This window comes from Uloborus diversus, chromosome 10 (assembly GCF_026930045.1).
Source record: "Uloborus diversus isolate 005 chromosome 10, Udiv.v.3.1, whole genome shotgun sequence".
NCBI classification, from domain to species: Eukaryota; Metazoa; Arthropoda; class Arachnida; order Araneae; family Uloboridae; genus Uloborus; species Uloborus diversus.
The window spans coordinates 32084327-32111898 of record NC_072740.1 but is presented as its reverse complement, the minus strand read 5'-3'; the positions used below and the strand labels follow the sequence as shown (position 1 = coordinate 32111898).

General features: G+C 33.3%; 1 protein-coding gene across 1 annotated transcript in view; it reads left to right on the top strand.

Annotated features, from left to right (window-relative positions):
* The window catches only part of LOC129231705 (nephrocystin-1-like), a 64899-nt gene that overhangs the window by 8164 nt on the left and 29163 nt on the right, over window positions 1-27572 (top strand). Inside the window, exons 4-10 of the mRNA XM_054866068.1 lie at window positions 2233-2257; window positions 10034-10076; window positions 10149-10236; window positions 13407-13501; window positions 14999-15074; window positions 17175-17227; window positions 26220-26294. Of these exons, the coding sequence (XP_054722043.1) occupies window positions 2233-2257; window positions 10034-10076; window positions 10149-10236; window positions 13407-13501; window positions 14999-15074; window positions 17175-17227; window positions 26220-26294 (455 nt within the window). The remainder of the gene's footprint in view (window positions 1-2232; window positions 2258-10033; window positions 10077-10148; window positions 10237-13406; window positions 13502-14998; window positions 15075-17174; window positions 17228-26219; window positions 26295-27572) is intronic.

Below are 27572 nucleotides of genomic sequence, written 5' to 3'. Positions count from 1 at the left end.
TAACGGTCTGGTGGAAAGATTGCACCGACAATTGAAGCAAGCTTTGATGTGTTACAAATCCGATTGGTTTGAAGCACTTCCATTAGTGCTGTTGGGACTCAGATCTACGTTACGTGAAGACCTTGGCGCGTCCGCGGCACAGCTGACTTATGGGTCAACTCTACGGTTACCTGGACAGTTGTATGAAGAAAAAACTTTATCTAATATGCCTGACTACGTTGCACGTCTTCAAAGACTGATTAGCTCGCTAAGTCCATCTACTCCTATTCGGCATGGTCAACAACGGATTTATATCCCTAAAGATCTGCAAAACTGTACACATGTTTTTGTGCGCTTAGATGCAGTAAAAAAATCATTGCAGCCGCCATACGAAGGGCCTTATGAGGTCCTAAATAGAATGGACAAGAAATTTTTGATTTCGGTGAACGACAAGGAAAAGATCGTTCACATCGATCGCTTAAAACCAGCATTTTTAATTGCTGGAGATTCCAATCCAAGGACTCCTGGAGTTACAACAAGGTTTGGCCGCAAAGTACGTTTTCGTCTCCCAATGGTCTTGTGAGACTGGTGAGGGAGTCTGTGGCAACGGCCTAAACTCAGAGAAACAGCGCGGTATCTGGATTGATGTGTTATGTGTAAATGTTAGATTATTCCGAGATGGAACTGATTAATTTATATTTATTTCTTTTAATGGTAATGTGTTTTGTTGCAATTTACAATAAATGTTCGCTTTTAACAACTGGATTACCCGTCTCTACATCTATTTGCACTGCTTGAATCCAAAATCTAATTTGCTCGAAGCGAATTCCAGTTATAATTCATTTGAATAAGTTTTGATGCATTAACTTTGTTACTCTAGATGGGTCGCAATGTACAACTCGAATAGAATAATATATACCTTATCCTCTGCTGCCTCAAACACATGCAATGGTTTTGGAGGTTCTTGACATCGTGGTTTTTTTTTCTTTCATAAGTTTCTATCCTTTAGCATACAGTTAAAAGAGAACCTTCAACTATTGTTGTGATGACATATGTGGGATAATCAGGACTTGTGTTGAAGTATATAAAAATAGATCAGTACAAAACATAAACTGGTAGCGAAGACAAACTAATAATTTAAATAATTAGTATAAGTACATATATGCATATTTTATAGCCTATGTCACTCAGTAACAATACACCTTTCACATAGTGAAAATTTTTTCAAATAGCTGCAATGGTTTCGGAGATTACCTTGAACATGTAAACACACAAAAACCCGCCTTCTCTCCTTATAATATTAATATAGATTATACATAAAAAAAATTTAAAGGATAGCCCAAAATGCATGCCAAATTACAACTTTTAGAAGCACGAATTATTATCATCTATCTGCACTACTTGAATTAAAATACTAATTTACTCAAAGCAAATCTCAGTTATAATTCGCTTAAAATTTTTTTTTGATGTATAAACATTCTGAGACTCTTAATAGTTCACAATTTTCTAAGCTAATAGAATACTATATACTTTATCCTCTGCAGCCTCAAATACATTAAAGGTTTAGGCGGTTCTTTTGCCGCCATCGTGAATGTCTTTGCTTTCACCTTTTTCCATCCCTCAGCATTCAGTTCAAGGCGAACCTTTGCTTTGTCTGTCGATGCAGATGTGAGACAATCAGTGATTGTTTTTACGATTATAAAAATAAAATAGTACGAAACATAAACTGATGGCGAAGACAAACTATTCTTTTTAAAAAATAGTATAAGTACATATATGCATAATTTATAGCCTATGAGACTCAGTAAAAATGCACTTTTCATATAGTGAAAGAATCTTTCAAATATTTGCAATGGTTCCGGAGATTAGTTCGAACATATAAACACACAAAAAACGCCCTCTGTCTTTATAATATTAGTATATATTATTTATTTTGTTGACAGAGTAACAGAACATTTAAAATATTTAAAACAGTAGTAATTTTTTCATTGCCTTTATTTTCTCCTTAACTTTTTGTTTAAGCACTGTTGTAAATAAAGCTTTTTCATTTTATTTTTGTGATTCATTCTAGTTTCAGGTCTTTAAAATTTAAACTGTTAATATCCATCCCATAGGTGAAATCCGTTTCTTTTGTTTTGAAGATACATTCAAAAAAAAAAAAGAAATACTTTTCTTCTTCAGTTACTTATGTTTATAGTTGTGCTATCATTCTGTATTTCATTTTTTAAACCATTTTTATTGCAATATTTTCAGATTTGCTGCAAACAACGAATATTCAGTAAGTTATATATATATATATATATGTATATGTATATTTATATTTTTTACAATTGAGGTAGTGAGAAGCAAAGGGATGCAAGTGGCAAAATTAAAAATTTGGAGATAACCAGTACAAATGGTAGGGGAACCCCTTTTCTGACTTGGGACAACAGATAGGACAAGTAGCCCTGATAGGTGCTGCTGTATAGCATGATTTAGAAAAAAAATTCAATGAAAGCCTACCTAGGATCTGATCTTTAAACGCATTTTACTCGAAACTTAAAATAGTCCACTTGCATCCCTTTGCTTCTCTCTACCTCATATGACAATAATTTTTTTTTGGCCATTCTTACTCTTTATAGCTTTTTAGAACTGAGTGTTAAACATAAGCTCAATTTGACAGACAATAATTAAATTGCAGCAGTGGATTTTTTTTTTAAATTTATTTATTTAATACGTATTTTATTTGTTTATTTATACAGTATTTTAGGACGTAATCTTTATACGCGTTTTCCTCAAAACTTGAAAATGTCCACTTAAATCCCTTTGCTTCTCACTGCCTCAATTGCACTGCTCGGCAAAAAAAAAAAAAAAAAACTCTCAAAATGCATCTGACACCATTCTTGTTGATTCTTATCGAAAATGGCCTTCTGACTTCAAATCTGACCATTATTTACCCCCATCACACGCCACTTCTTGGAAATAGCACCTCCCCCCCCCTTCCCACATTTTATTTCAGTTTTTATAATTTTATTTGTATTCTTTTTATTTTTGGAGAGGAAAGGAGCATTATATTAACTGTTGACATTCTTCTGAGCGATTAGAGAGGTGAAAAGTTTGAAAGCACACACATCTGTAGTGAGGAAGGAGACTCACATGGGAGGGTATTCCCCCTGAAGTATTTTTTAAATAATTTAAAACACTCTTTCTTTTTTTGGAATTATTTTCCAAATTTTTTTCACTTATATTTTGATGTAAAACCAGAGTATTGGCCTCACGCCTATGAGTCCCATGTTCCAAAAAAAAAAAAAAAAAATTCCAAAAAATTCCTTTGTAAAAACACTTTAAATCTTGGAAGCATCACATGTTGCATACGAGTCACATCGCAAATCTCCCGTAAAGAATCTCCCGGTATGATTTATATTTAGTCCATCCTCAAAAATAAATTTTAGAAAATTCAGAAATAAGGCTCATAGGAGTGAGGCTAATAATCTGGTTTTACACCAAAATATAAGTGAAAAAATTTAAATTAAAAAAATCTAGAAAAAAACTATTGTTTTTAATGACGCATTAAATATTTTAGGGGAGAATCTCCCCACGAGTCTCCTCCCTTATTACGAATGTGCATGCAATTAAACTTTTTGACTCTCTAGCCTCTCCAAGAAATGTTAACGGCTAATATAATGCTTCTTTCAGCTTCAAATAAAAATAATGGCTGTGAAACTGCTGAAAACTGAAAAAACTTGTATGTTGTGGCCATCACGAAACTTTCTTCTATATCTTTCTTATAATTCTGATCCCCCCCCCCCCCCATGCTTGATGAGGAACTTGACGGCCATCCCAATTCCAGATGTATCTCAAAAGCAAAGCAAAGAATGAAAATTGAAAATTATTTTAAAAGCCTTGCTTAAAATAAACTCCTGTTTGTGAAAATTGCAACACCATGAAGAAAACATCATAGTTGAATGAAATTTAATAAACAGTTGAGTGGTAATGGTACAAATAAATGATTACATTTTCAAACCAAACAAACAATAAAAAGAGACGGGAATTAGTATTTTGTGTGGCCACCACGCTACATGACTCAGAATGGAGTGAAACAAAGTTTAAATATCTGCCTGCGGAAGAGTATTTCATATTGTTTGTATGCGCAATCAAAGCTCATCTGTCGAAGCAACAGGACGAGGATCAGGAGCGAGACGCCGCCCAACGAAATCCCACTCATGTTCAATTGGTGACATATCAGGGGAATAAGCAGGCCAAAGAAGAAGCTGTAACTGCTGCGAATCAAGGTAGGATTTGACAGTCCTGACAACATGTGGACGGGCATTATCCTGCTGGAATACAGCCCTTGGCAATCCTTGCAGGAAGGGAATAGCTTGGGGCTGTAAAACTTTGTTTATATATCGGGTACTGTTCAAATTGCCCGCAATTTGTAGCAATTGTGATCGTCCATGATATGCTATGGCACCCCAGACCATAACTCCGGGTGTTCGTCCACTGTGGCATTTGATAATGCACTTCTGAATGTGTCGTTCACCGGCATGGCGCCTGACGCGAATTCGGCCATTATGGTGCCACAAATTGAAGCGAGATTCATCAGAAAAGACGACCTGCTGCCAATCAGCACGCCAGCTCCTATGCACATTGGCATATTGTAGCAGCAGGCAGCGATGGTTTTGCGTGAGAGGAATCCTGTATAAAGGAATCCTTGTGTGCAGCCCATGCTGCAGCAGACGTCTCTGAATTGATGAAACACACAATGAAACACCTGTAGCTGTTGACCACTGTGCTGCCAATTGTCTAGAAGGAGCTGTGAGGTCCGTTAGCGCCATATGCATCAGGTGTCTGTCATCGAGAACTGATGTCACATTTCGGGGTCCACTCCTGGATTTCCAAGCTGTCTGACCCTCGTCCATGCACTGCTTCCAAACATGCATGTTTGTGCTGCTGTTATGCTACACTGCGATAAGACAATCCAGCTTCACGAAGGCCGACGATTCTGCCATGTTCAAACTCCAAAATTTGCTCAAATTTCGCTTCCTTTCGTCAAAGAGGCATAGTAAAGATTCAGTTAATGTTTACTCTAACATATAACCACTGATAATCATACACGCCTTGCTACAGCCATCTATATATATTTGGTTCGATCCGCCGTTCAGAGGGCGCTGCTCAGCATGCGCTACCGGTCTGCAATTCTAATCATTTGCATATCATGCCTTACTTTACATTTCCTGAAATTTTCAGCTCACTCGCGTAAGTCCTTCGTGGACAAACAGGAGTGTAATTACAAACATTTATTTGTTAGCAAGCACAACATGGCAACAGTTAAAAAGTTTAAAACATTGCAGTTTCTGGTCGTTTTCCAACAATTCAAATCACGCGAAATACGCAGACGACAGTCTATTACGTTTTATCTTTCTTATTGTTGCATTTATAAAGCTTTTTTTTCAGAAAAAAAATCAGCCCCCCCCCCCCCCAATGGAGCGATTGGCACCAAAATTGAATCAACGCCTGTTTACATATGGATTCACATTTCATCCAAGTTTCATACAGAGCATAGCATTACTTCTCGAGATATGGCACTCACTATGGGAAAAAAGAATGTTCGATTGCGCCACCCCTTTTCACTATTGATGCCAAAATAGAATCAGCTCTTATATCCTCTAAGTGCTACTTATCGATAAATTTTTGTTTGATTCCGTTCATTATTTCTTGAGATACAGCAGTCACAATTGATGACAAAAAAACGTTCTACAGCTCAACCTCCGTTTGCATAGCGTAACTCAAGAAAGGTCCCATTGCTCCACCCCCTTGGAGGAATTCGCATTAAAAACCAATGGGTACAAGTTCACATAGGGGCACATGTGTGTACCAAATTTCATTTGATTTCATGCAATAATTTTTGCTGCGACCACAAAAAACTAGTCACACACATACGGATACACACACATAGACATTTTCCAAAAATGGTTGAAATGGACTGAGCACGCTTCAAAACCTTCAAATTCTTCGAAATTCGAAAATTTGCATGAATCCAATACTTTCTTCTATATCTATACTAATATTATAAAAAGAGAGTGGATTTTTGCGTGTTTACATGTTTGAGGCAATCTCTCAAACCATTGCACCTATTTGAAAAATTCTTTCACTACATGAAAAGTGCTTTCTTACTGAGTGACATAGGCTATAAATTACGCATAAATGTATTTATACTAATTTTTAAACCAATAGTCTGTCTTCGCTACCAGTTTATGTTTCGTACTGCTTTATTCTTATGCACGTAAAAACAACCGCCAATTGTCTCGCATCGATGACAAAGAAATCCTTAAAGGTTCTCTTTAAACTTATAGTCTATCAGCTGGCACAAATAGTGTCATTTCTGCAATAAAGCTGAGTGAGGTGTCATTTTCTTCAGTTTTTTTTTGGCGTACATTATAATAATGCTCAGGCAGAAATCGAAATCGGTAGCTTTTGTACAGTAATTGCCAAAAAGAAAAAAAAAAGCATCAAAATCATCAATTTTTGAAGTTTTGGCTTTTTGTCAATTGGAGTGACTTTCACTGGAAAAAAGGCAAACGAAAGTTAGTCCGTCTTTAATTATATACTGGGGGCTCTGCCCTCTGCTCGATTCGCTTGTTAACCACCGTTCGGCGTTTTCGGCCGTAGCTCAATGCCGCCTGCAGCGGGTGGCAATTTCTAGTGAAAAAAAACTGACTTGTTGCCTTTAATAAATGTAACAAGTTAGTCAGAAATTAATTACAGACTGGGGTCTTTGCCCTCTGCTCGATTCGCTCACTAACCCCTGTTCGCCTCTACGGTGGCTCAATGCCGCCTGCAGCGGATGGTTAATTTCTAGAGATAAAAATCTGACTTGTATTAGATATAGAAGAAAGTAAAAAGGAGACTCTATCTCCAAAAAACAGTGGTCGGCGGGTGAAAACATTAGTCAGATTCTGGGGATCATGTTACATAAGAATCAGCTAGCTGTCAGAAGCCTGTTGATAGGATTTTTTTTTTTTTTTTTTTTGACAGAGCAGTGTTAGAATAATTGTTCTTAAAATTTGTGCAACGATGTTCATAAAGAATATTGTAGCACATTACATACTTTTAAATTAACATAGGTAGTTTTTTTTCTTCATCTGTGTTAAATTTCTGAACATAAGGTATGCAATTCTATTATCAATACTCAAAAAAATTTAATGTCTTTAAGATTAAAAAGAGTTCCATTGGAATCTAAAGTATTTTTAACACTATCAATTTTTGTGCTGATGAAAAAGCTATAGAATAATTAAGAAATATTTTTAAAAATATACAATATCTTGCATGTTAGTATTTTCTTGGTGTTTTTTTTGTCTTTTGAGTTAGAAATGTAATAGATTTGGTTATTTCTGTTTGTGTAATTCAGTTACATTTTTTTTAAATGATAAATGAATACTATAAGTACTTGATAGTCAAAGTTATAGACTATTAAGTATTTATAGTATGATCTTTGTCCTTACTGTTACATAAATTAAATGTTCATCAAAGTTGGGAAGTCAATAAAATACACTCTGTCACGAAAAATATATGCACACAGAAGGAAACGAGCTATTTTCACGAAACTTAACATATGCATAGTCTATGAAGAGATAAGCAAATGATTGCAAATTCAGAACAAAAGATTGTGTTATTAAATCAAAATTCATTGTTGAAGATCACATACCTCCTGTCAGCCAAAATCCAGGTTGTCAAGTGAGGCAAAAATGCAATTGATGCTATCCATGATGCACAGTTCATGGTAGGCATCATGATGAACACTAGCTCACCATACTAGGGTCTTCCAGTCATCTCCAAATGGTCTTTTGTGATGCCACCAGATACAGTAAAACCTGTCTACAACAATACTGTTGGGACCTAAAAAAAATATCGTAATAGACAGGTTATCATTATAGACAGTTTGATTATTCATGCTGACATTTTGCTGGAGCCAAAAAAAAATTGTTATAGACAGGTTATCGTTTTCGACAGTATTGTTATACACAGGTTTCACTGTACCTGGAAGGTATTAAATGGTGTTGAACCGAGGTTAGAGCTTGTTGTTGGTATGGAAGTGACCGCTCTTATAATTGCTTGATCCTTATGCTCATTTGTATTCCTGGGACTTTATAACAGTTCATTACTCTTTTCCTGATCCATTGCTGCCATGCTGCCAATATCTAGCTACTACACTATCCCTCTGACCTAAGTGGCAGCTGATACGCTTGTACAACCAACCTGCTTCTTTGAAACTTCTTTATGCCTGTTCTCAAAGTTCAACAACTGATCGTATTGCCATCCATTACCTCTCAAAGGTCGTCCCAGTCACAATATTGTCCATACAGGTAAACAGTTTTGTTTGGATAACAATACGGTACGAGAAATCTCGCTTTCAATCTTCTCTAGCTGCGCATCTCGTGATAAAAGTATAACGTGCCCACCCTTAGCTCACTTGGTGACAAAATTTAAATCATTTGCATGTCTCTTACCAGACAAGATTCCTGCTGAGTTTCTTGGTTGTAGCTCAACTTCTTCAGTTCAAAGAAAAACCTCTCATTCTCTTACTAGACATTTAAGACTCTCACGTCAATTTGGTGGGCTTGAGTTTTTGTAAGGAAACTACTACACTATTAAAAATAATGATAACACTACTCTCTTTCCCACCACATTATAACCATAAGTTGCTGGCTCTTGATAAGTCTACAGGGCCAATAGAAAAATTATGTTAATTCCGCCTGTGATTTTTGGATGGTGAATAATCCAGGAAAGCCAATGATGATTTATGACGTACCAAAGTGGTAACAGTTGCTTATCCACTAGAAGCAAGCACTATAAATATTATGAGTAGTTTCAAAAGAACTGGCGTGTTTCCCTTCAATTCAAACATTTTTCAGGACTGTGACTTTATGCCAAGTTATATCACTGATCGGCCGGACTCCTAATCTCCTGGATCTATGAGTGAATCTGTTTGTCCTAGCAGGCAACCATGTTGGAAGAAAATAATAAAACTGGATGTACCTGTCCTACAGCTGATTCAGTTGCTGCTTCATTCAATAATTCAGATTTAGAGTTTCATACTTAATATAGCGCTATGCCTCAGCTAAACCCACTACGTCTCTGAGCATTACTTCAGATCATATACGACCTTATTCTAAAGCTAGAGAGGGTCAGATCCAAAAAGGATGGAAACGTAAGAGGTCTACAGCAATACTCTTTAACACTCCAGTCAAAAAGTTCTTCAGGAAGAAAGAATCTTAGCAGAAAAATAAAAATCATCACAAGAAAGTCACTCAAAACATACAAGAAATCTCTGAATTCAAGAAAGAGGGAATGTAAACTCAAAAGGAACATAAAAAAGAACGAAGTCAAATAAAATAGTTCATTTCGAATAATGTTTGCGTTTTTCAGCATTTACTTCTAAAATCAATTAAACCTTTTATGTGGTCTAACGTAACTAATTTTAAAGCAATTACAATACTAATTTCGCTTCATTTCATTCATTGGTATTTTACTTCCTTATTTAAAGCATCATTGAGGTTTTATGTGAAACTTTCTGTGTCTATGAGTTTTTCTCAATTCGCCAACTTACCCTGTGAGGGGGCATGTGTGCAAACTCTGCGAGAGTTCACAAAAAAATATGTAAAAAATAGACATCATAGTACTACCAAAGCAAAAATACGGCTTTGTTGCTGATACCATACAGATTATCCAAGCAGTAAAAGAAAAATTTTCTACTTTATTTACAACCTTTAAAAAAATAAAGTTTAAAAAGTTCCCCCAACTATCCCCGGTCACCCTATGCTTTGGTTATCATACTGTAAGCTCAGCAATATACTGTCAAATTTACCATTTAATTAATTTAATCAAAATAATTATATAAGACCTTACAATAGTTTTCAAATTATTTTGATATTCTTTGAAGAATTTTTTTTTTAATGACTTTCAAAATTGAATAATTTTTCTGTTTATTTTTTTTAATTGAAACTGTGCTCTATTTTTTGTGAAATTGCTCCATTGTAATTATGATTTTCTATTATTGATGTGAGTTATTTTACAGGGAAAAGAACCCTTGGAGTCATCTGAAGTTTTCTTTAAACCAAGTATGCTGCTTTTTTTTTTAATTTATTGGTAGAGTAATGGAAAATGTGATTATAACTAAGCTTAATTTTCAGGCTCATAGTTTTAGCACAGCATTAGAAGGCTTTGGAGCCTTTCCAGTTGGGTTTCGTGCTTCTATTCTTGCTGAGTTATCTGCTCAAGGTATGAAATTACTCAAAATAGTGTGTGTTTGTGTCCTGAGATATTGCTAAGGATTTTTTCAAGAAGGGAAATACTCCTTGAAATTTCTTAAAGTTGTGAAATTAACTTGTGAGGAGCGAAATTGTGAAAACAGTGCAGACCATAACACCCATATTTCTACGGATGAAAGTGTAAATGGCAGGGAAAGAAGACTACTAATTTCATTTTTAACCTTTAGATAGTTTGATATTTTGCATTTTAAATAAAAATAATTATTAAATAAAAACGAAAAACCCGACTGCGTAAAAACCAAAAAATTAAAAAGAAAAAAAATATCAGCCCATTAGTTTAGAATTTTATTAAGTATCACTGAATAACTACTCCATTGAAATAGTTTTATAATCGATACACACATAAGACAAATCATAAATTCAAAAGCAGAATAGAAGGATCAACAGTCGGGGCCCATTCTTATTTGACCAGTCAAGGAACCCTGTAAAATTTGATTTTGTGGGATCTTTCTGTTGTGTTTGTTTTCCTTATTTCTTCAACGTTAGTTTTTGTTCTTATAAGATGAAGATAGTTACTTATCTAAGTAAATAATTTGATTTGTCGTATTATTCAATAGTGATTGTTCTTTATAACATTTTTATTATAGTATACAGTTGACTCCCGCTACAACGCGATTCAACTTAAGCGAAATGGCTACAGCGCTAATTTTTCACGAGTAGTGAATTTTAGAGCTGACGCGAATTCCTCGTCCACAACACGAATTTTTCTGGAAGGAAGTATTGACTTCGTAATTGACAACTAGCGATTATTTTTCAACAAATAACCGCTCAGCATCTTTCATTTATTTTATTTTTTTAAGCTCTAAGCATTAAAGTTGAGGAAATATAATGGCACCTTAGTGCGCTGTTTCATGTAACTCTTGTAAAAATGGTGGGGGAGAAAATTTGTGAAAAAAAAATAGTTTAATTGTCTGGATATGCTTGACAACTACAAAGCGTCGACAGTAGCAAGCCCAATGAGTATGAGTGAATCGTTCATACGTACAATTAAAAGTCGAAACAAAAAGATATCCATAAAAGTTCTGAACTTAGTTTCAATATTGAAGCTTGCAGAGTTTAAGCAAAGAAGACTATGAAAATGATCTGGGATCTGAGATCCGGAAGAGGGGATGCTGCTGTAAATAGAAACATTATAAAAGAAAAGGCAAAGTGACCGTATTTTATAATGTATTAGATAAGAATAATGATCTGATCATTGAGCATAAAATAACCTTCTTCGTCATCATTTGTTAACTCCAAAATATCGTTACTTTATCTACTGTACAATATTGTTATAGTGCAGCATTTTTCTATTACTACATACTGTGTTGTTTTATTTTCTGTCTCCTTCCCACCCATCGATCATTCATTTTGTACATCTTAAAGTATTTAATGTTGAATAACACAGCATTTTTATTTTTTAAATACAGTAACAGTTCAATTCTTTATGTGAGAAACTGTAATGTAATGTAGAGGAATGATCTAAAGCAGTTTGAGAGGTGGTTACAAATGTCTAAAAGAATTTGGTATGTTTCTAAAGAATTTGCATACATACATTTTTCCACAGAGCGAAATTTCGACTTACGCGAGGAGTCTTGGAACGCATCCCTTGTGTAAGTCAGGACTGGACTGTAGTTTATTTGGCAAAACATTTAAAATTGCAAAAAAAAAAAAAAAAAAACCCTGCTTCACTCGCTAAAGGGCAGGGTTACGGTAGCATGGTTGCTATGGTTGTGATGAACTATACACTCAATGGATTATTTTGAGTTTGAAAGCTACTGTTAATCTTTTTATATGTTTTGGCAAATGGTTTTAAATTTTAGAGACTTTAATCGGTTTTTTGAAAAGGTGTGTACGTATTTTAGTTGAAGAAAAATGATCATTTCACATCAGAAAAGGGAGCCAGGCAATGAATTTTCCTTATTCAACAAGCTTTCTTTAAATTCTTAGCACGGGCATCACTGTGGGGTCACTGCTAGTATCATATAAAGAGCTCATGGAAAAATTCATTTTTAGTATTAATCGATCAAAATTATATTTTCAATATTTTACATCCAAAATGTCTTCAGCATTTGGATGTACAGTCTTGAGTACATTCAGTGCCGGATTTACAAACTTTTTATTTGTGCCAAAATCTCGAAACTGCCGCCCTTACCAATCTTCCTTCAAGTTTATATATCTAGTTCCAAGGGGAGGAACATAGAAGTTGGGGAATTCGCTGCCCTCCAGAAGTTGTCACCTTTGGCAAGGGCTTGCTTCCCCCTAGATCCACCACTGAATGCATTCCTGTAACTTTTGACTGTAGGCAAGTATGAAGCTTTGTTCTCATCTCAGAGGTGTAAGTTGAACATTGTGGAAGTAAAAGTGTGCGTGAATATGTTACTGGGCACATTAATTGTGACAATTCTATATGTTTTTACAGAAATCTTAAATTAATTGCGAACTAGCTCCGTCAGATCCTGCGTAACTTTTACCTGCCTTGATCTCTTTAGGTTCTATGCTTTAATTGCTTAATGATTAAGCTTAATCAGCTGTGCAAATTATTCTAAGGATCTTTCTGTTGCCACTGCACATGAGTTTGGTATGACTTCATTTAGAGTTTTTGGCTTCATGTCTCAAGAAAATATTACATTGTTGAAAAAGGTATGGTATTTATATTTAGAGTTATGAATCGAGATGTAGAATGCTAAACGTTTATAATCTTTGAAGCATAGCAATTAAGGGTAACCTGATTCAGCTGGTAAAATTTAACTGGTTAATATTTTTTTTTTTTTTTGGCTAGGATTTTTTAGAGGTCAATTGTTTGAATCAAATAGCTCAAAAGTGACAAAAGTGATTCAAAATGACACTTTATCTTCATTATCAATTGGTAGGTAGATAAGTACAAATCTAGTTATCCCAAAAGCTCAGCAAATCCTTGCTTCGCATTTTTAAAGAAATAAAAAATATGTTTACCATTTTTAAGCATATATCACTTACTGCATTATTTCTTACCAGTTTTTTAATTTTTTACTTTTATTTGATTTTTTTAGTTCTTCATTACTTTATATTTCCATTTTACTTTAATTTATTATTTTTTGTTTGATTTTCTGGGGGTTAGTCATGTAATATTTTATGTGTTTATTTATTTTTTTGTTTCAGATGAAACATTGAAAACAGGAGACTTCATGATTCCAAAATTAAAGGATTCTGGACTTGCTTTTGAAGAAGTTAATTGGGATAGTTTATCATTATCTGTTCGTAAATTTTAATTTAAGTATAAACTGTCAGACTGATATGCATAAATGTTTTTGCAGAAAATAAGTTTTGTAGTAAAATGTGTGGCAAAGTGAAACGGTGAAATATTTCCTTTGTTTTTTGTGCTACCTATTGAGTAATATTTAACTACATGTTGTAACACATGTAGTCGATGCCAGTCACAAAGACATTATCTCAAAGGATATAACCCAACAATTTTAAAAATTGATTCTCATATTGTAATATTTTGCTGCTAGTCAAAAATGATAAATATCTTGTTGTTAACATTTTAAATATTGAATGAGACCTGCTAATATTCAGTGCAGTATTTTTTTCCTTAATATTAAGCTTATTTTAATTTTTAATGATTTGTACAATTAGTCAAGTGCAAGTGTTGCTAAGTAAAGTAGCCTATTTTATTTACTTATTCAATAATTTACTTAATCACTTTAGGCATTCATTCATAAATTTCTTCGTTGAAAATTCACTTATTTACTTTTTGCTCATATATTAATTAATTTAGTTAGTTTTTAATTCTATTATTGTTTCATTATCTATTCATTTATCAATTCATTTCTTTATTTACTCATTCCTTTGACCAATAAAAAATTTATTAATCAAATAGAAAATATATTTCATCCAGAAAATTATTTTATTTTTCACTTTGCCCCATGGAAAAGAAAAAAGTGCAAGTTTTCTACCTTTTTTTGGAAAGTACAAATTTACTACCAAAAATAAAATAGTGTTTAAATCCAAGTTTCATAGTAAAATGCATTGTCCTTTCTTTATGTACTGTAAGTTTCAAAACAAATTTCTATTTGTTTATTTTGAAGAAGGTAAGTACCTTAACTATTTCACTTTGTCCCACATTCCCCTACATATCTTAACAGCCCCCCCCCCCCCACCCTTTTCTTTCTTTCTTTTTTTTTTAATTTTTGCATTTTTTCTTTTTATTTTTCAAATATGAATATTTCTAAATACACTGAAGCACCATTTATATGTTTCTTTTTTATACGTTTTTATCAATTATACGTTTTTTAAATTGGTCCCTGCAGAGTCTAATACACATTAACTTATACCTATTTTACTTTTTTTTCATTTGTACGCTTTTTTCATGACGTCTCTCCAAAAAGGTATAAATGGTGCTTCACTGTGCATTTAGTTTTCTCCATTATTTTCATTAAGAAATGTATTCGACTGTAATGACAAAATGTCATTATGTGTTATAGCACTTATTTTTATTATTCATAGTATTGTATTATTAACTAAAAATTTTCAATTGTATTATTATTCTAAAGCATTAGTAGGATAGTAGAATCTGCAAAATAACGTTTCATGAATAGATATGATTTGAATTTTAGTTTTTTTAATTTTTTGGGATTTTTAAAACTAAAAAAATAACTGAAGGTTGAGCGATAATTTTTTTCTCTTTGTACCAAAAATTCTTACTTTATCATTGTTTCACCCTCAGACTATTTTTCCCCATACTAATGTAGGTAATACCTGTTACTACTATGCTTGAAAAAGTTATTGAACTTGTTGCTATCAGACAGGTTATACAACAACCATCTGGTAAGTTTTGTTGTAAACTTAAATAAAATATGTTACATATTTTTATCTTAACATGATTTATGTTTCGCTATTACATTGTGTATTTGAGGCATTAAAAATCAAAACCAGTTCAATCCAATCTTCAAAATTTTACAGAAGCAATGAACACTTACAGATTGGAATGTTTTTTGAAGAAGACCAAGTTTTTGATAGCAGTTTTTAACTTAATTGAGCTGGATGGGTTTGAAATGCTTTGGAACGTGATAGTGTCCACCAAGAAGTATCAAATTATGAATTGAAAACACGTTTAAAAATTCATCAATTGAGCTGGTTTTGATACTAAATGCCTGATTGATCGGTAGCCCTCCGCATACGGCTCTCGGGATTTGATTGGTTGAATCAGTTTCGTCCCTGACTAGGGGTCATGTAAAAATCACATGCAAATAATTTTTTCCCCTTATTTCAATACTGATCCCGCTATTTCTCTATGTAAGTTTAAAAAACACCATTTGATGCTTATTTTTGCTGCTAGATGGCAATGGAGGGTACAGAATTTTCTGTTCTCTTGTTAGATTTTATTTTTCTGCATATTTGTAAGTTCGCCTTTCGTAGCCTTGCTATAATGCTCTTGTATTTTGTGCGATAAGCATTTCTGAACAATATGGACTTGCGGCGTATTATGTATGAATGAGAAACGATGGAATTTTTTTTTCAAATTTATGTTTGTGATCTAAAAAAGTAAACTGATATTTTTTCATAATTTTTCTGTTTTATTTCATAATTTCTGTATTAGTTTTCAAAATGAACTTTTAAAAATTATATTTATCTGAAAATAAAAAAATCGCATGATTTTTTTTAAACTCCTAAAACCTGCCCTCTGAAATAGCAGCCGCCATATTATATATTTTTTGTAAACTTAAAAGCTAATAAAATTATTGTATTATTTTAAAAGAACTGATAAAGATATAAATTGTAATATACGGATATTAAGAAAATATTAAAAAATCGACCCATATTTAAGGACTGGAAAGTATAAAAACTGAGCCATACCCATAGGGTTAATGAACTAACACAATACTTTCTTTATTTTAAATTGATGCAATGCTAATTTGTCAAAATATGTTTTATTATTGGTGTCCTATTTTGATTCTTCTTGAAAATATACTCTAGTTGTAAGTATGTTCATTCATGGTATGAATTTAAGTGAATCACTGAATGGATGTCATAGCAAAGTAAGGGTGATTTGATATGCAGTTTACATAAAGACAAAGTAACAGTGATGTAAGGCATTTTATTGCCTGATCACAGTTAAGAACTATTTCATCATATTTATTTTCTTCAGATAGCACTACCTTCTAGAGTCGAATACTACTTAATTATTTTGCCCTAATAGACCAAAAGTTGGCAAATATAAACAATATGGTTACAAAGTATTTTTATCATGCTGCATCTATGAGATATCTTGTAAATTTTTGAAACCTGGCTTAATCTGGATGCCTCTTCTGAAAAGATGACTAATATATTGTTTTCTTTTAAGTTGACCTAATTTTGTAATGAAAATATTAATTGTTTTTAAATATATTTAAATTTTAGTCTTTAAGTGTCCTAACTCATCTATCATACTGTTGCATCATCAATTTGGGTTTGGTTGTATGGCATACTGTGATTAATAATGGATTTTTATAACGGACTTGGTTACTTTTTGCCTGCTTTAAAAATAAATTTATAAAATTCATAATTTGTGCTCTTTATTTCACTATGATAATTTTTGACTAAAGTTATTAATTTTAAATGCTTGTGCAATTAAATTAGTAGAGACTTCTGAACATTTTGATACACCCCTATTAGTTATGTTTTGAAGAAAGAGTATTTTCTGTACAAGCAAAGATAAAAGGTTCATTTACTACTTTAAGACTTAATCACGTTCTTTATTTAAGTTTTTATTTACATTCATAGCAAGCATTTTTTATCAATATTGATATTTTGTTCTTAGAAAAAATGAACTTGAAAAATTCTATATAGCTTTTGAACGTATTTATAATGTACATTGTTTGATGTAGTAGTTAACAAATGAACTGTGCTGGATCTTTTCTTATGTATTTTTACTTTTGTATATTATAGGGTATGTTGTCACTAGTCATCATGTACGTATGTGCCTTCATGACGGAAATAAGGTATAGTAATATTTAGCTGTAATGACATACATCAATGTTAAAAATTGGCCAGGCCCAAATTTGACCTGGTTGTAGTAATATGTAGGTATCAAAATATTTTAGTATATCACAGTATAGTATGAATGGAGGGCACCATAAAAAGTTCATACCAAGTGTCCTCAAAAATTATAGTTAGGCCTTGGCAACCCCTTTATAACTCCTTCATATTTGATGAACTTTGGATCACTCTCGATTTTAGCAAATTTAGTGAGCTTCAAGAGTTGCTCCTGTTCTTATGTCAAGTCAAAGACATCATTAATCTTTCAGCTTCTTTACTACTAAGTCTACAAGTAATGAATCACTTCACTATCATATCTTGGCTTAAATTTTTCCAAGTTTTTTTACTCCGTGCCACTGCTACTGAAATTTTCTTCCCAAATACCTTGCACGTAGGCCATATGTCTAATTACATGCTCAGTGTATATCGCCTGTAATTTAATTTGATGCATTTAACTATCCCATGATCTAATAGTTGCAATTTTGAGGTAATGTCCAGAGAAAAAAAGAAGAATTTCACATCTTTCATGTCAGCTTTCTTATGGGTGGCATTATCCAATGAACAGAGTATGTTTCTTTCTTGATTCTTCAATTTTTTGTTTGAAATTAGCTAACCATTATTCTAAAATAGTTGAGGTCATCCATGCTTTGGTGTGAATGTGCTAGGCTGCTGGAAGGGGGGTTCACTTGCCTTTTGAAAGAGATTTAATTTTAAAAAATATTATTTGAATATTTTTAATGTTAAAAAAATAATGTTTTTTGTATTAAATAAATAAAATTAAATTCATTTTAAACAAGAGACAAATTACAAGTTACTTAAACTATAAATTACACATCATGTAAAGTTATGTTTTGTCCATGAGCGCCAGCAGAGGATGCAATTTGACTAACTGGCTTTTAGAAATAAAATTTATTAAATTAAAAAGGGACTAACATCAAAATGCTTTAAAAACTATGAAATGCATCATGGAAATTATTAATCTTACGTCTATGTCCACTAGTGTCGGTAGAGGGTGCGTTCTCCCACCCCTTGGCGTTTAAAAATAAAATTTAGTTAATGAAACAAGGACAAATCACAAAATACTTTTAAAAAATTACAAAATAAATCACGAAAAATATTTAGCTCACATGCAATAGGGGAAACCCTGCTAAAGTGGATACCCCAGGCAAAGCGAATTTTGCCTATAACTCCCAAATAATTAGTTGGCCGGCAGCCGCGTTGTCATAGCAACGGTCGTCTGTCGCCGCTCCGTGTGCAGCCAAACATGTCAAGACGAGTTCGCGTCACGCGACGCCAGTGACCGAACAAAGTATGTTTTTTTGGAAAACAAAATTAGTTTACAGAGGTTAGTGTTTCATTTATAACTTTAATACTGTTTGTGACATGTTTCTTGTTATGAGTAGGATTTGATGTACGATTATGTAGCTTTCAACTATCCGTAGAGGATGAGTTTAGATGCTCTGGTTTGTTAGTAATTTTTAGTAACCTCAAAAATGTACATGAAGGGCAAAGCAGATTGGGCAAAGTGAATACCATATTCACTTTGCCTAGTCATGACAAGTCACTTCATCTGAACCTGGAAGTCCTTCAATATTAAGATCTCCAGACAATACGACCACTGAAGACTTTCCTTATACTGCCATGGGATCTGAAACAACAGAATAAATCCAGGGCAATGATGTTCCCGCCACTTCACCAAAACCTGAATGTTTTACGAACTACTACAGTCCTTCAGTTTTACTACCTATTTCTCAGCCTGTTAAACCAATAACAACACGTAGACAAAAACTACAGAGATCTACGCTCCCAGTAAAGGACAATCAGAGGCAAAAGTTTGAAAAATCAAAAAAGGCTGTTATGAAGTAACTAGATGATGTTTCGACTAAAGCTTCTCAGAAGACTATTAAAAAGACGAAGTATCAAAAAGACTAATCAAAAATCTCTGCTACAAAACATAGGACTGCATAAGAGAATACAAAGAAGGAAGTAAAGAAATTTGATGATGTAACGTGCATTTTCTATGATGAAATGTTCATTGAAGAAGATGATCAGCCAATGGAAAACAGGATACAGTGCCGTATTTGTACTCAGTGGTGGCATAAAGAGTGTTCAGCGTTCGAAAATGGTAATGATTTTGTTTGTGATAACTGCAATAATTAGTATTGTAGAAGAAAAATGTTTTTTTTTTAATATGCTCCTAAATTTTGTATGTTGACTCTTTTTTAAAAATTTCTTTGCTTGTTACAAAAATTACTGCAATAATTAGTATTGTAGAAAAATGCTTTTTAATACGAGCCTTTAATTTTCAATGATTATTTTATTCTTAAGTTCAGTCTCTTTGTTTGTAATAGCAACAATAATTAGCACTGCAGCAAAGAAAATGTTTTTAAATATGTTCCTTTTAATTTTGACGTTTATTTTATTTTTAATTTTAATTTCTTTGTTTACAATAACTACAATAATTAGCATTGTAGCAAAAAAATGTTTTCTGGATATGTTCCTTTAACCCATTCCATACTCAGCCCGAAACCCCTTAACGCGCATGCCGCAGATAACGAACGGAGTAGCTTTTTGCTACGTTGTAATAGCGCTTTTCTCCCTATTTTGCTCTCGGGATTTTAATGTTGTTTTTGCTGTTCAGCTTGCATTCGAAAATCGCTTCACTTTATTAGTTTTTTGGAACTGAATTAAATAGTGCAATAAAATACAAGGTTGCTAATATGTGCTGAAATATTCATTAAATTTACACAGTACATAACGGGAAAATAATAAACAATAGAGGATAGGACGAAAAGCAATTATTTTTATAACACTAATTATTTTATTGATTTATTTTTATTTTTGCTTTTATCTCAGTATATCATTCTTTTCTTTTTATACACTTAAGAAATCAAAACTCTTAAATGTAAGATGATATACCTTTCAAAAGGGCTTAACAAAACATTCTTCAAACAATTGTCTGATTGATCCAACCTGTGAGCAAGGGGAGCATTTGAATGGACAAAAACGCTTTAACTATGGGAATGATTTTCTAAGCGGATAAAAAGTATTCTTCGGTGCCTTTTGATACATTGTGACCCTTCAAAACGACCAATAAACACAGAGACATCTCTTTGCTTTTCGGTTCTTGTATCGTAATTGCGACGACTTTTAAATCCCTTCTGAGTGTCCAGATATCAGTTGCTCAAGCGTGGGAAGTATTTTAAAGATAAATGACTACAAAAGATCAAAACTTGCGGCTAATCCCCTATTTCCCTAAAGGATACTTTTGTGCATGCAACTAAAAGCCCCCAGCTGAGAGAGGAATAACAGAGACTGCCTGGGCGGATTCCCTAAGGAGATGTCCCCCTTGGTGTCTTGCGGTCAACCCTTCCACATTATTTTCTTACAACAAAACAGTTTGAATCAGAAAGGAATTTCAAAGCAAGCTTTACTGCTTGCATTTGAGAACATGTCTTCAGAAGAAAAAAAAAAGAAAATCTTGCTTGAAATCGAGTCGGATTGTTTTTCTTATTTTAAAACATATTTGGATAAATTTTAGTTAGTTTCATAGGATTATTTACTAATTAAGGCAACTTGATTATTGAAAAGAAACCAAATATTTTATTTTTATTTTTAAAATCTCATAAAAGAAGGTGCAGTTAAAACATTTTAGCTATTTTAAAACAGTAAATAAAATCTGAAAAAGAAAGGGATAAAAGGAATGTTTCGTTTCGTATGAGTAAAACGAAAAGAACAAGATATTTTATTTCATTTTTACTGTAGTATATATTTTATGTTTTGCAGGGTCAACTATTACGTATAATCAATGCGGTCGTCATAATTTTTGTTTGCGAAATTAAAAATATTCAAAACTGTATCACTAAAAACCCATCAAAGAATGCCGTGAATATAAAAAGTTAAAATTTAAGTTTGAAATTATCACGATTTAAAAATAAATAAATAATAAAAAATAATAATAGTATACAAATAAATAAAAAGCGTAGTAAACACATTATAATTTAAAAAAAAAACATACTCGTACAAAATTAATATGTGTAAGATAATTTTTTAAAAATGTTGTGTAAAATAAATTATAAAATTTGAGGATTTTGAACAATTTAGTGAAGGTTGCTTGTGTAAGAAGGTGATTTTTAATAACAAGAAAAAAAAAATTCTGTTTATTTGCTTTATTCAGGCATAGAAATATTGTTAAATGTGTAAGGAAATATTTTCACACTTCATTAGGAGTTCAAATGATAGAATGCTAAGAAACAAAGCTTCCACGAAAATATAAAAATATAATGCCTGATTATTTGAAGCATTATATGTGTCCCAGACATCACAGGAGTACTTGAGAGATTAATATCTTAGTAAAATAAAATAAATTACAACAAGTTTCGTGAAATACTATAAGTTACGTCCCTTTTGTCTAAGGAAAAGAGCTTGATTACCGCTCCCCTAAATGCACCAGAACCCAACAGAGAAGCGCAATAACAGGGTTCTGCCCCTGGAAGAATCGCCGACACATATTCGGCCGAGGCAAAAACTGCTAGAACCGCAGAGACAAAACAGGTTCGTCGAAGGCAGTTAGGGACCATTTTCTTGCGACGAGCCTGAATCGGCCGGGGCAGTATTAACACAAACTGCGCGGCCGATCCTGTATCGGCCGGGGCAAAGAATGGGTTAATTTTCAATAGTTATTTTATTTTTAATGTTTAGTTTCATGACAAATAATGTTGCTGTTCGCTTTGCCCTAGTAACGAATCCACTTTACCCGGGGTATTGGGCAAAGTGGATATTAATGCCATTGTTGAAAACCTGCCTTATATCTAATAGTGTAATTAATATTAAGGACAACTGTTATTGCATTACGCAAGTTCACTAAATGAAGACTGATTATAAACATTTGTTTCAATTTCTAAAGTTATAACTAAACGTCAATAATCAAGAAAAGCTTAAGGTATTCACGTTACCCGGGTTTCCCCTATACCAATTACTCAGTTATGACTTCTAGAGGCTGCAGTTTTGTCCTTTTTATAGACTCATCAGTCTAGAAAAGTCAGTAACTGAGCTGGAGGCAGATGTTGTCTCATGAGTGAAGGTGACTAATTTAATGAAGCTCGTAGACTATCCAACTTGTTGTCTCAAGCAATCCAAGATATACTCGATAGAAGGTGATAATGAAGAAAAGGAAGTCCTCTGCTACTCTTTCTGTGTGTGATCGATCATTGTCCTATTGAAAAATTGCTCCTGAATACCTTGCCATGAGTGCCAACACATGTTTCTGAAGCGAGGCTTAATTTGTGTGAGAACTAACAGAAATGCAGCTCTTGTACTTCTTTTCAAATTTAAGTGAATGTTCACATATTTGACAGAAATTCATACCATTTACATATTAAATGAGATCTGAAAACCATAGAACTCCTGCACTTCTTTTGTCAGAAATTAAGCGCTGATCTGAAGCATGTCACAAACATACAGTTAATATTTTGTAATATTGAGGATTAATATTAGGGGTGACCATGTATCACATGCCGTGGCACCCAGTAGTATCACCACAGCTACAGATGCTGTGTGCTGCTGAAAACAAAAGCAGATTTTGGGATTTACACTGTTGCCTCCATTTGGAGTTGTGTTGCATTCAAAGGGATTGGACTGAAATTGAATGATTCCATATCATCTTAGCAATGAATTCAGTTTCAATTTGGGCAATGATGAGGATCGTGTATGCTTGTGAAGACCTTGTTATGTTCCTCTTAATAGTGCCTTTGCTTTTCAGCTGCACACAGCACCCACTGATGGGGTGATGTTATTGCATACGAAACATGGCCACCCCTAATATTGATCCACAACACCATGGCATCATTTTATCACACCAGAGAGTCCCCTGTTCCTATCACAGTCGTGACATGCTTACAACACCGTGACAGGGCAACAGTATGTTTGTGGCCTGCTTCAGACACATGTGTTGGCACTCGTGGCAGGCTCCCAAGAGCCTTTTTTAAAACAGGACAATGCTTGTGCACACAGGGAAAGAGGGTCAGGGGTCTTCCTGCATTATCATCTTCTCTAGTCTGCTTGATACCTTCATTTTTCACATATCGAGTATATCTGGGCCCACTGGGGAAGCTAAGTTGTAGTTCATGAGTTTGATTGAATTAGTGCCGTGTTTGCAGTAACTGTGGTACGATATGGCAATTGTAGGATACTTTTAAACCTCAATCCTTGTCAGTATCGCCTCATGTATTCATGGTACAGGTGGTCCAACAGGATACTAAAATCTCCATTCATTTGATATTTTCCCTATAGTAAATTACCTATATGCTTTCATCTTATAACCATTTTCTCATATGAATGTTATCTTCATGTATGTTAAATTTTGTTTCATTTTGACAACCTCATCTTTGTGCTTTTTTTTTTTGCTGTAGAGTATTTCCTTTTAAGCCGTTTCACAAAAAAACTAAGGCCATTAAATCTCAAAAACCACCACTGAGCACTTACTTTAAAAAACTCATCATGGGTGGAGGGAGGAGCTAGCGCTAACTAGACCATCTGAACTAAATATTATTAGATTGTTGGCATGCCTCGCCACCAAAAATTTACAATGTGGTTCTTGAGTAAAAAAGGTTGGTGACCCCTGATTTTTTTAAGCATTGGATTTCAGTACAATCGACCTCTGGTCACAGTGCTTGCTTCATTTAAGGTTCCCTTTCCTTCTTATTATTTTAAGTATGGGATCAATTAGGTAAGGAAGGGGGGGTCTAGTTGAGCAATTTTTCACTTGAGCGGAAATAGCTCCTCAACGATACATCTCAATAGATTGTTATGCAACCTCATGAATTAGTAATGTATCCCTTTTCAAAAATATCCGTAGTAATTTGTTGCTAATAGCACAGGTTTAAGAGCTACAGCTGTTGGAATGCAAAAAGTCAAACTTTCTCAACGTACCCCACAGATGGAGTAAGTTGAGCAAAGGTATGGGGCAAGATGAGCTCTCATAATAGCTTGCCAAACCATAGGATAATGATAACTAGAGATGAAATAAAATTTCTTTTTGACAATCAATTCTTTATTTATAGTCTTTTAGTGACAAATTAACAAAACTTAAAGTTTTTTTTTTTTTGAATTAGCTGAAATAGTTTTGGTTTTTGGATGGATAGTTCCGGATTTCGTTTTGAAAACTTTGTAAGGCCAATCTTTTCCAGAAATCTTATTTGGAGTCCATGCGGATGGAATTTTAATGCTAAATGTAACAACACACTTGCAGGTAAGGCGACGAACGTCTTTTGGGGAACATCCATAATAGTTTGATACCATTTGCAGCAAGTATTTTTTTATAGAGTCCTCTTTTTGTGAAGAAAAAAATTGCCCCGGTTCTGCATAACCCATGGATGAATCACCACCTTTTGACTTCTTCAAAAATCTTGTCTAAGTAATCCGTTTGATACCGAATTATTTTGCTGCAGCATTCACACATTTTCTCTCATCATTGAGCCTTTGCAGCATTATTCAAGTCGTCAGTTATGTAAGAACATCGTGTTTTCCTTTTATAAGTCCATATTCTAAAAAAAGCAAAAAATATATTACTAATTTTGTTTTAAATCGTGGGGGTCAATTCAGCAATACTTGCTCAACTAACCTCAAACCAAAGTCTTAAAATGAAAGTGAGATTATAAAAAAAACTATGAATTGTACCCAGAATCTCTATACATATCAAAAGTAAAGTAAATTTATGAAAGAATAAAACTTGCCTAACAGATAACATTGGACTAATACAGAGGAAAACTTGCAGCAAATGAATTTTTTACTTTTTTGTCACAAAATAAAACACATATACTTCACTCATTTGTCGAACTGCAATTGAAGATTGCACGATTTTGAGTTCCCCTCTCGTAACCCTTTCTTTCTGCCATTCAATGGCTACTCGTATGATGAATAGTTTTCGAGATAGTCAAATCCTGACTTAAGCGAGGGATCAAATGGTTATTCTAATATATTTTTAAATACAGTTGCTCTGCTAGTTCTTTTATAATGTTTCCATCTATAGGACAACACCCCTCTTCCAAGTTTCTTTAATTCTCAATACAAGAGCAGCTTCTATTTTCATAATTTTTGCATTTTGCTTAGACACTACTCGGCGAACTTTTACAGATTTCCTTTTCTTGACTTTTAACTGTACATATGGAAGATTCATTCACACCTAATTGTTGTGCTATCCTGGATGCATTTTTTAAGCGCATCGAGAACCTTTAGCTTTTCTTTAATTGTCAGAAACTTTTTCTTTCTGTCTTCAGAAACTTTAGATGAAAAAGCACTCTTAAGTGTCATTATATTTTATGAACTTTCGCATTTACGGTGAAAAAAAATGTGGTAAAAGTGGAGTAGATATTCATATACACTAACAAAGCTATGTTGAGAATAGCACGGTGTGGGAACTTCTGCTGTCAGTGATGCTAAAGGGATGAAGGTCCATTCGCGAAAAAAAATATTTTTAGTAGCCAATTATAAAGCCGATACTTTCACACCGCTATTTTCTTCTGAAAATTTTCATGTTATGGCGAGGAATTCATGTTAGCTCTAAAAGTATTTACTGGTGAAAAAATCTCGTTGTAGACATTTCACGTAAATTGAATCGCGTTGTAGCGGGAGTCGACTGTACATCGATTGCTCAACGTGACCCTATGCTCAACTAGCCCCGCCCTACCCTAATATGAATCCACGTTCTTAAGTGAGTTTTTTTTTCTCCCTTGTTGCTCAATTTTTAACATGTTTAGTCATTGAATGATTAACTAATTTTGTTGTCATTTTATTCATGTACTTGAAAAAAATTAACATTTTACACACTTTATTCATTTAAGAATGTTATTTTGAAATTATGGAGGTTACTTAGAAAGTCTTATGTATTTTACATTATGCATATCATTACATTTGAAATCTTTGGTACAAAATAATTTATTTATATTTGAAATATAGGTTCTCAGTAATATTCACACAACAAAAGCAAAATGGGATCCAAAAGCTCCTAAAATTTGGACATTTAGCATAAAGGTAAGAGCTTAACACACAAAAAATAAAGTATTAAAAGGGTTTCAATATAATATTGTAATGTTTCTCATGTTACAAACCTTTTCTGTCATTTACCTTTAATCTGGAAACCAGTATAATTCTAAAGAAATTGGTGGATGATAGTGTGAAGTCTTCATACTACTCATTATCATAAAGTTTAGGTTGACAGTAGGGTGGACCCAAAAAACTCATTTTTTTATTTCAAAGTTGTAATTGCTCTGAAAAGTTGCAAATTATAAAGACAAACAAAGGAAAAAAAGAATTATGGGAATCGATTGATATTTTCCATTTGCGCATGGGGCCCAAAGTTTTATAAAATATGAAAAAAACATCATTTTTAAGAGTTTGTTTTTTAATTTTTTAATTAGACGTTTTCTTAATGTAATAGTTTGTAACGTCTTTGAACAGAACCTCAAAACATTGTGTAACACAATGTTTGTAATTGTAAACAGTGTTTAAATTTGGTTTCGATCAGCTAATATTTTTCGGCTGCCCATGGGCTCCAAAATTTTCCAAAACAATGAAGAACTTATATTTTTATGGGTTTTTGGTATTTGATGAATAATCAGTATTTAAATATAATAGACAAAGTATTTTTTCAGTTGAACTGAAAATGAGATAGAAAAAAAAACTGACAGGTTCAGTCAATGTTTTCCGGTAGCGAAAAGCCTTAGAAACTCTCGTGTACAGACGTCGGACAGCATTCCAGGCAACGTCACTTGCCTGGCTGGGGTGCTCTCCTCCACGCCATCCCCGCCTTCCTAGAACCACTTTAGCTGTCTCCCAATATTGTTTTTTCAATCTGCATATGTCAGTATTGATCTCAGTTAACTAGTATTTAGTTCGATCTAGCTGTTTTCATTCTGCAACTCTTATAGTTTTCGGTCATGATATATGCCAAAATAACTCTATTAAGAAGTAGATAGAGATTTTTGTTTAAAAAAAAACACATTATGTGTGGAAGTTTACTATTTTTCAAACAACTTCATTAAAATTAGTTTTGATAAAGCAAAGAAAACTTGGAGAATGATTTCTGGACACCATTGTAAATTAAATATTCAAGTTCATTCTTTTATACAATTTTTAAAGCAGACAGTACAATATTATCACGAATTATTATCATAAATAAATTTTAAAAACTGAAGAAAAAAAATGCACCAAAAAAACAAAAACTTCCCTCAAAATAATTTATTTTTGACTCTGATTGCAAAAATGATTGCTTAAGACAGTAAAGATTTCTGTAGGGAGACTTAAACAAGT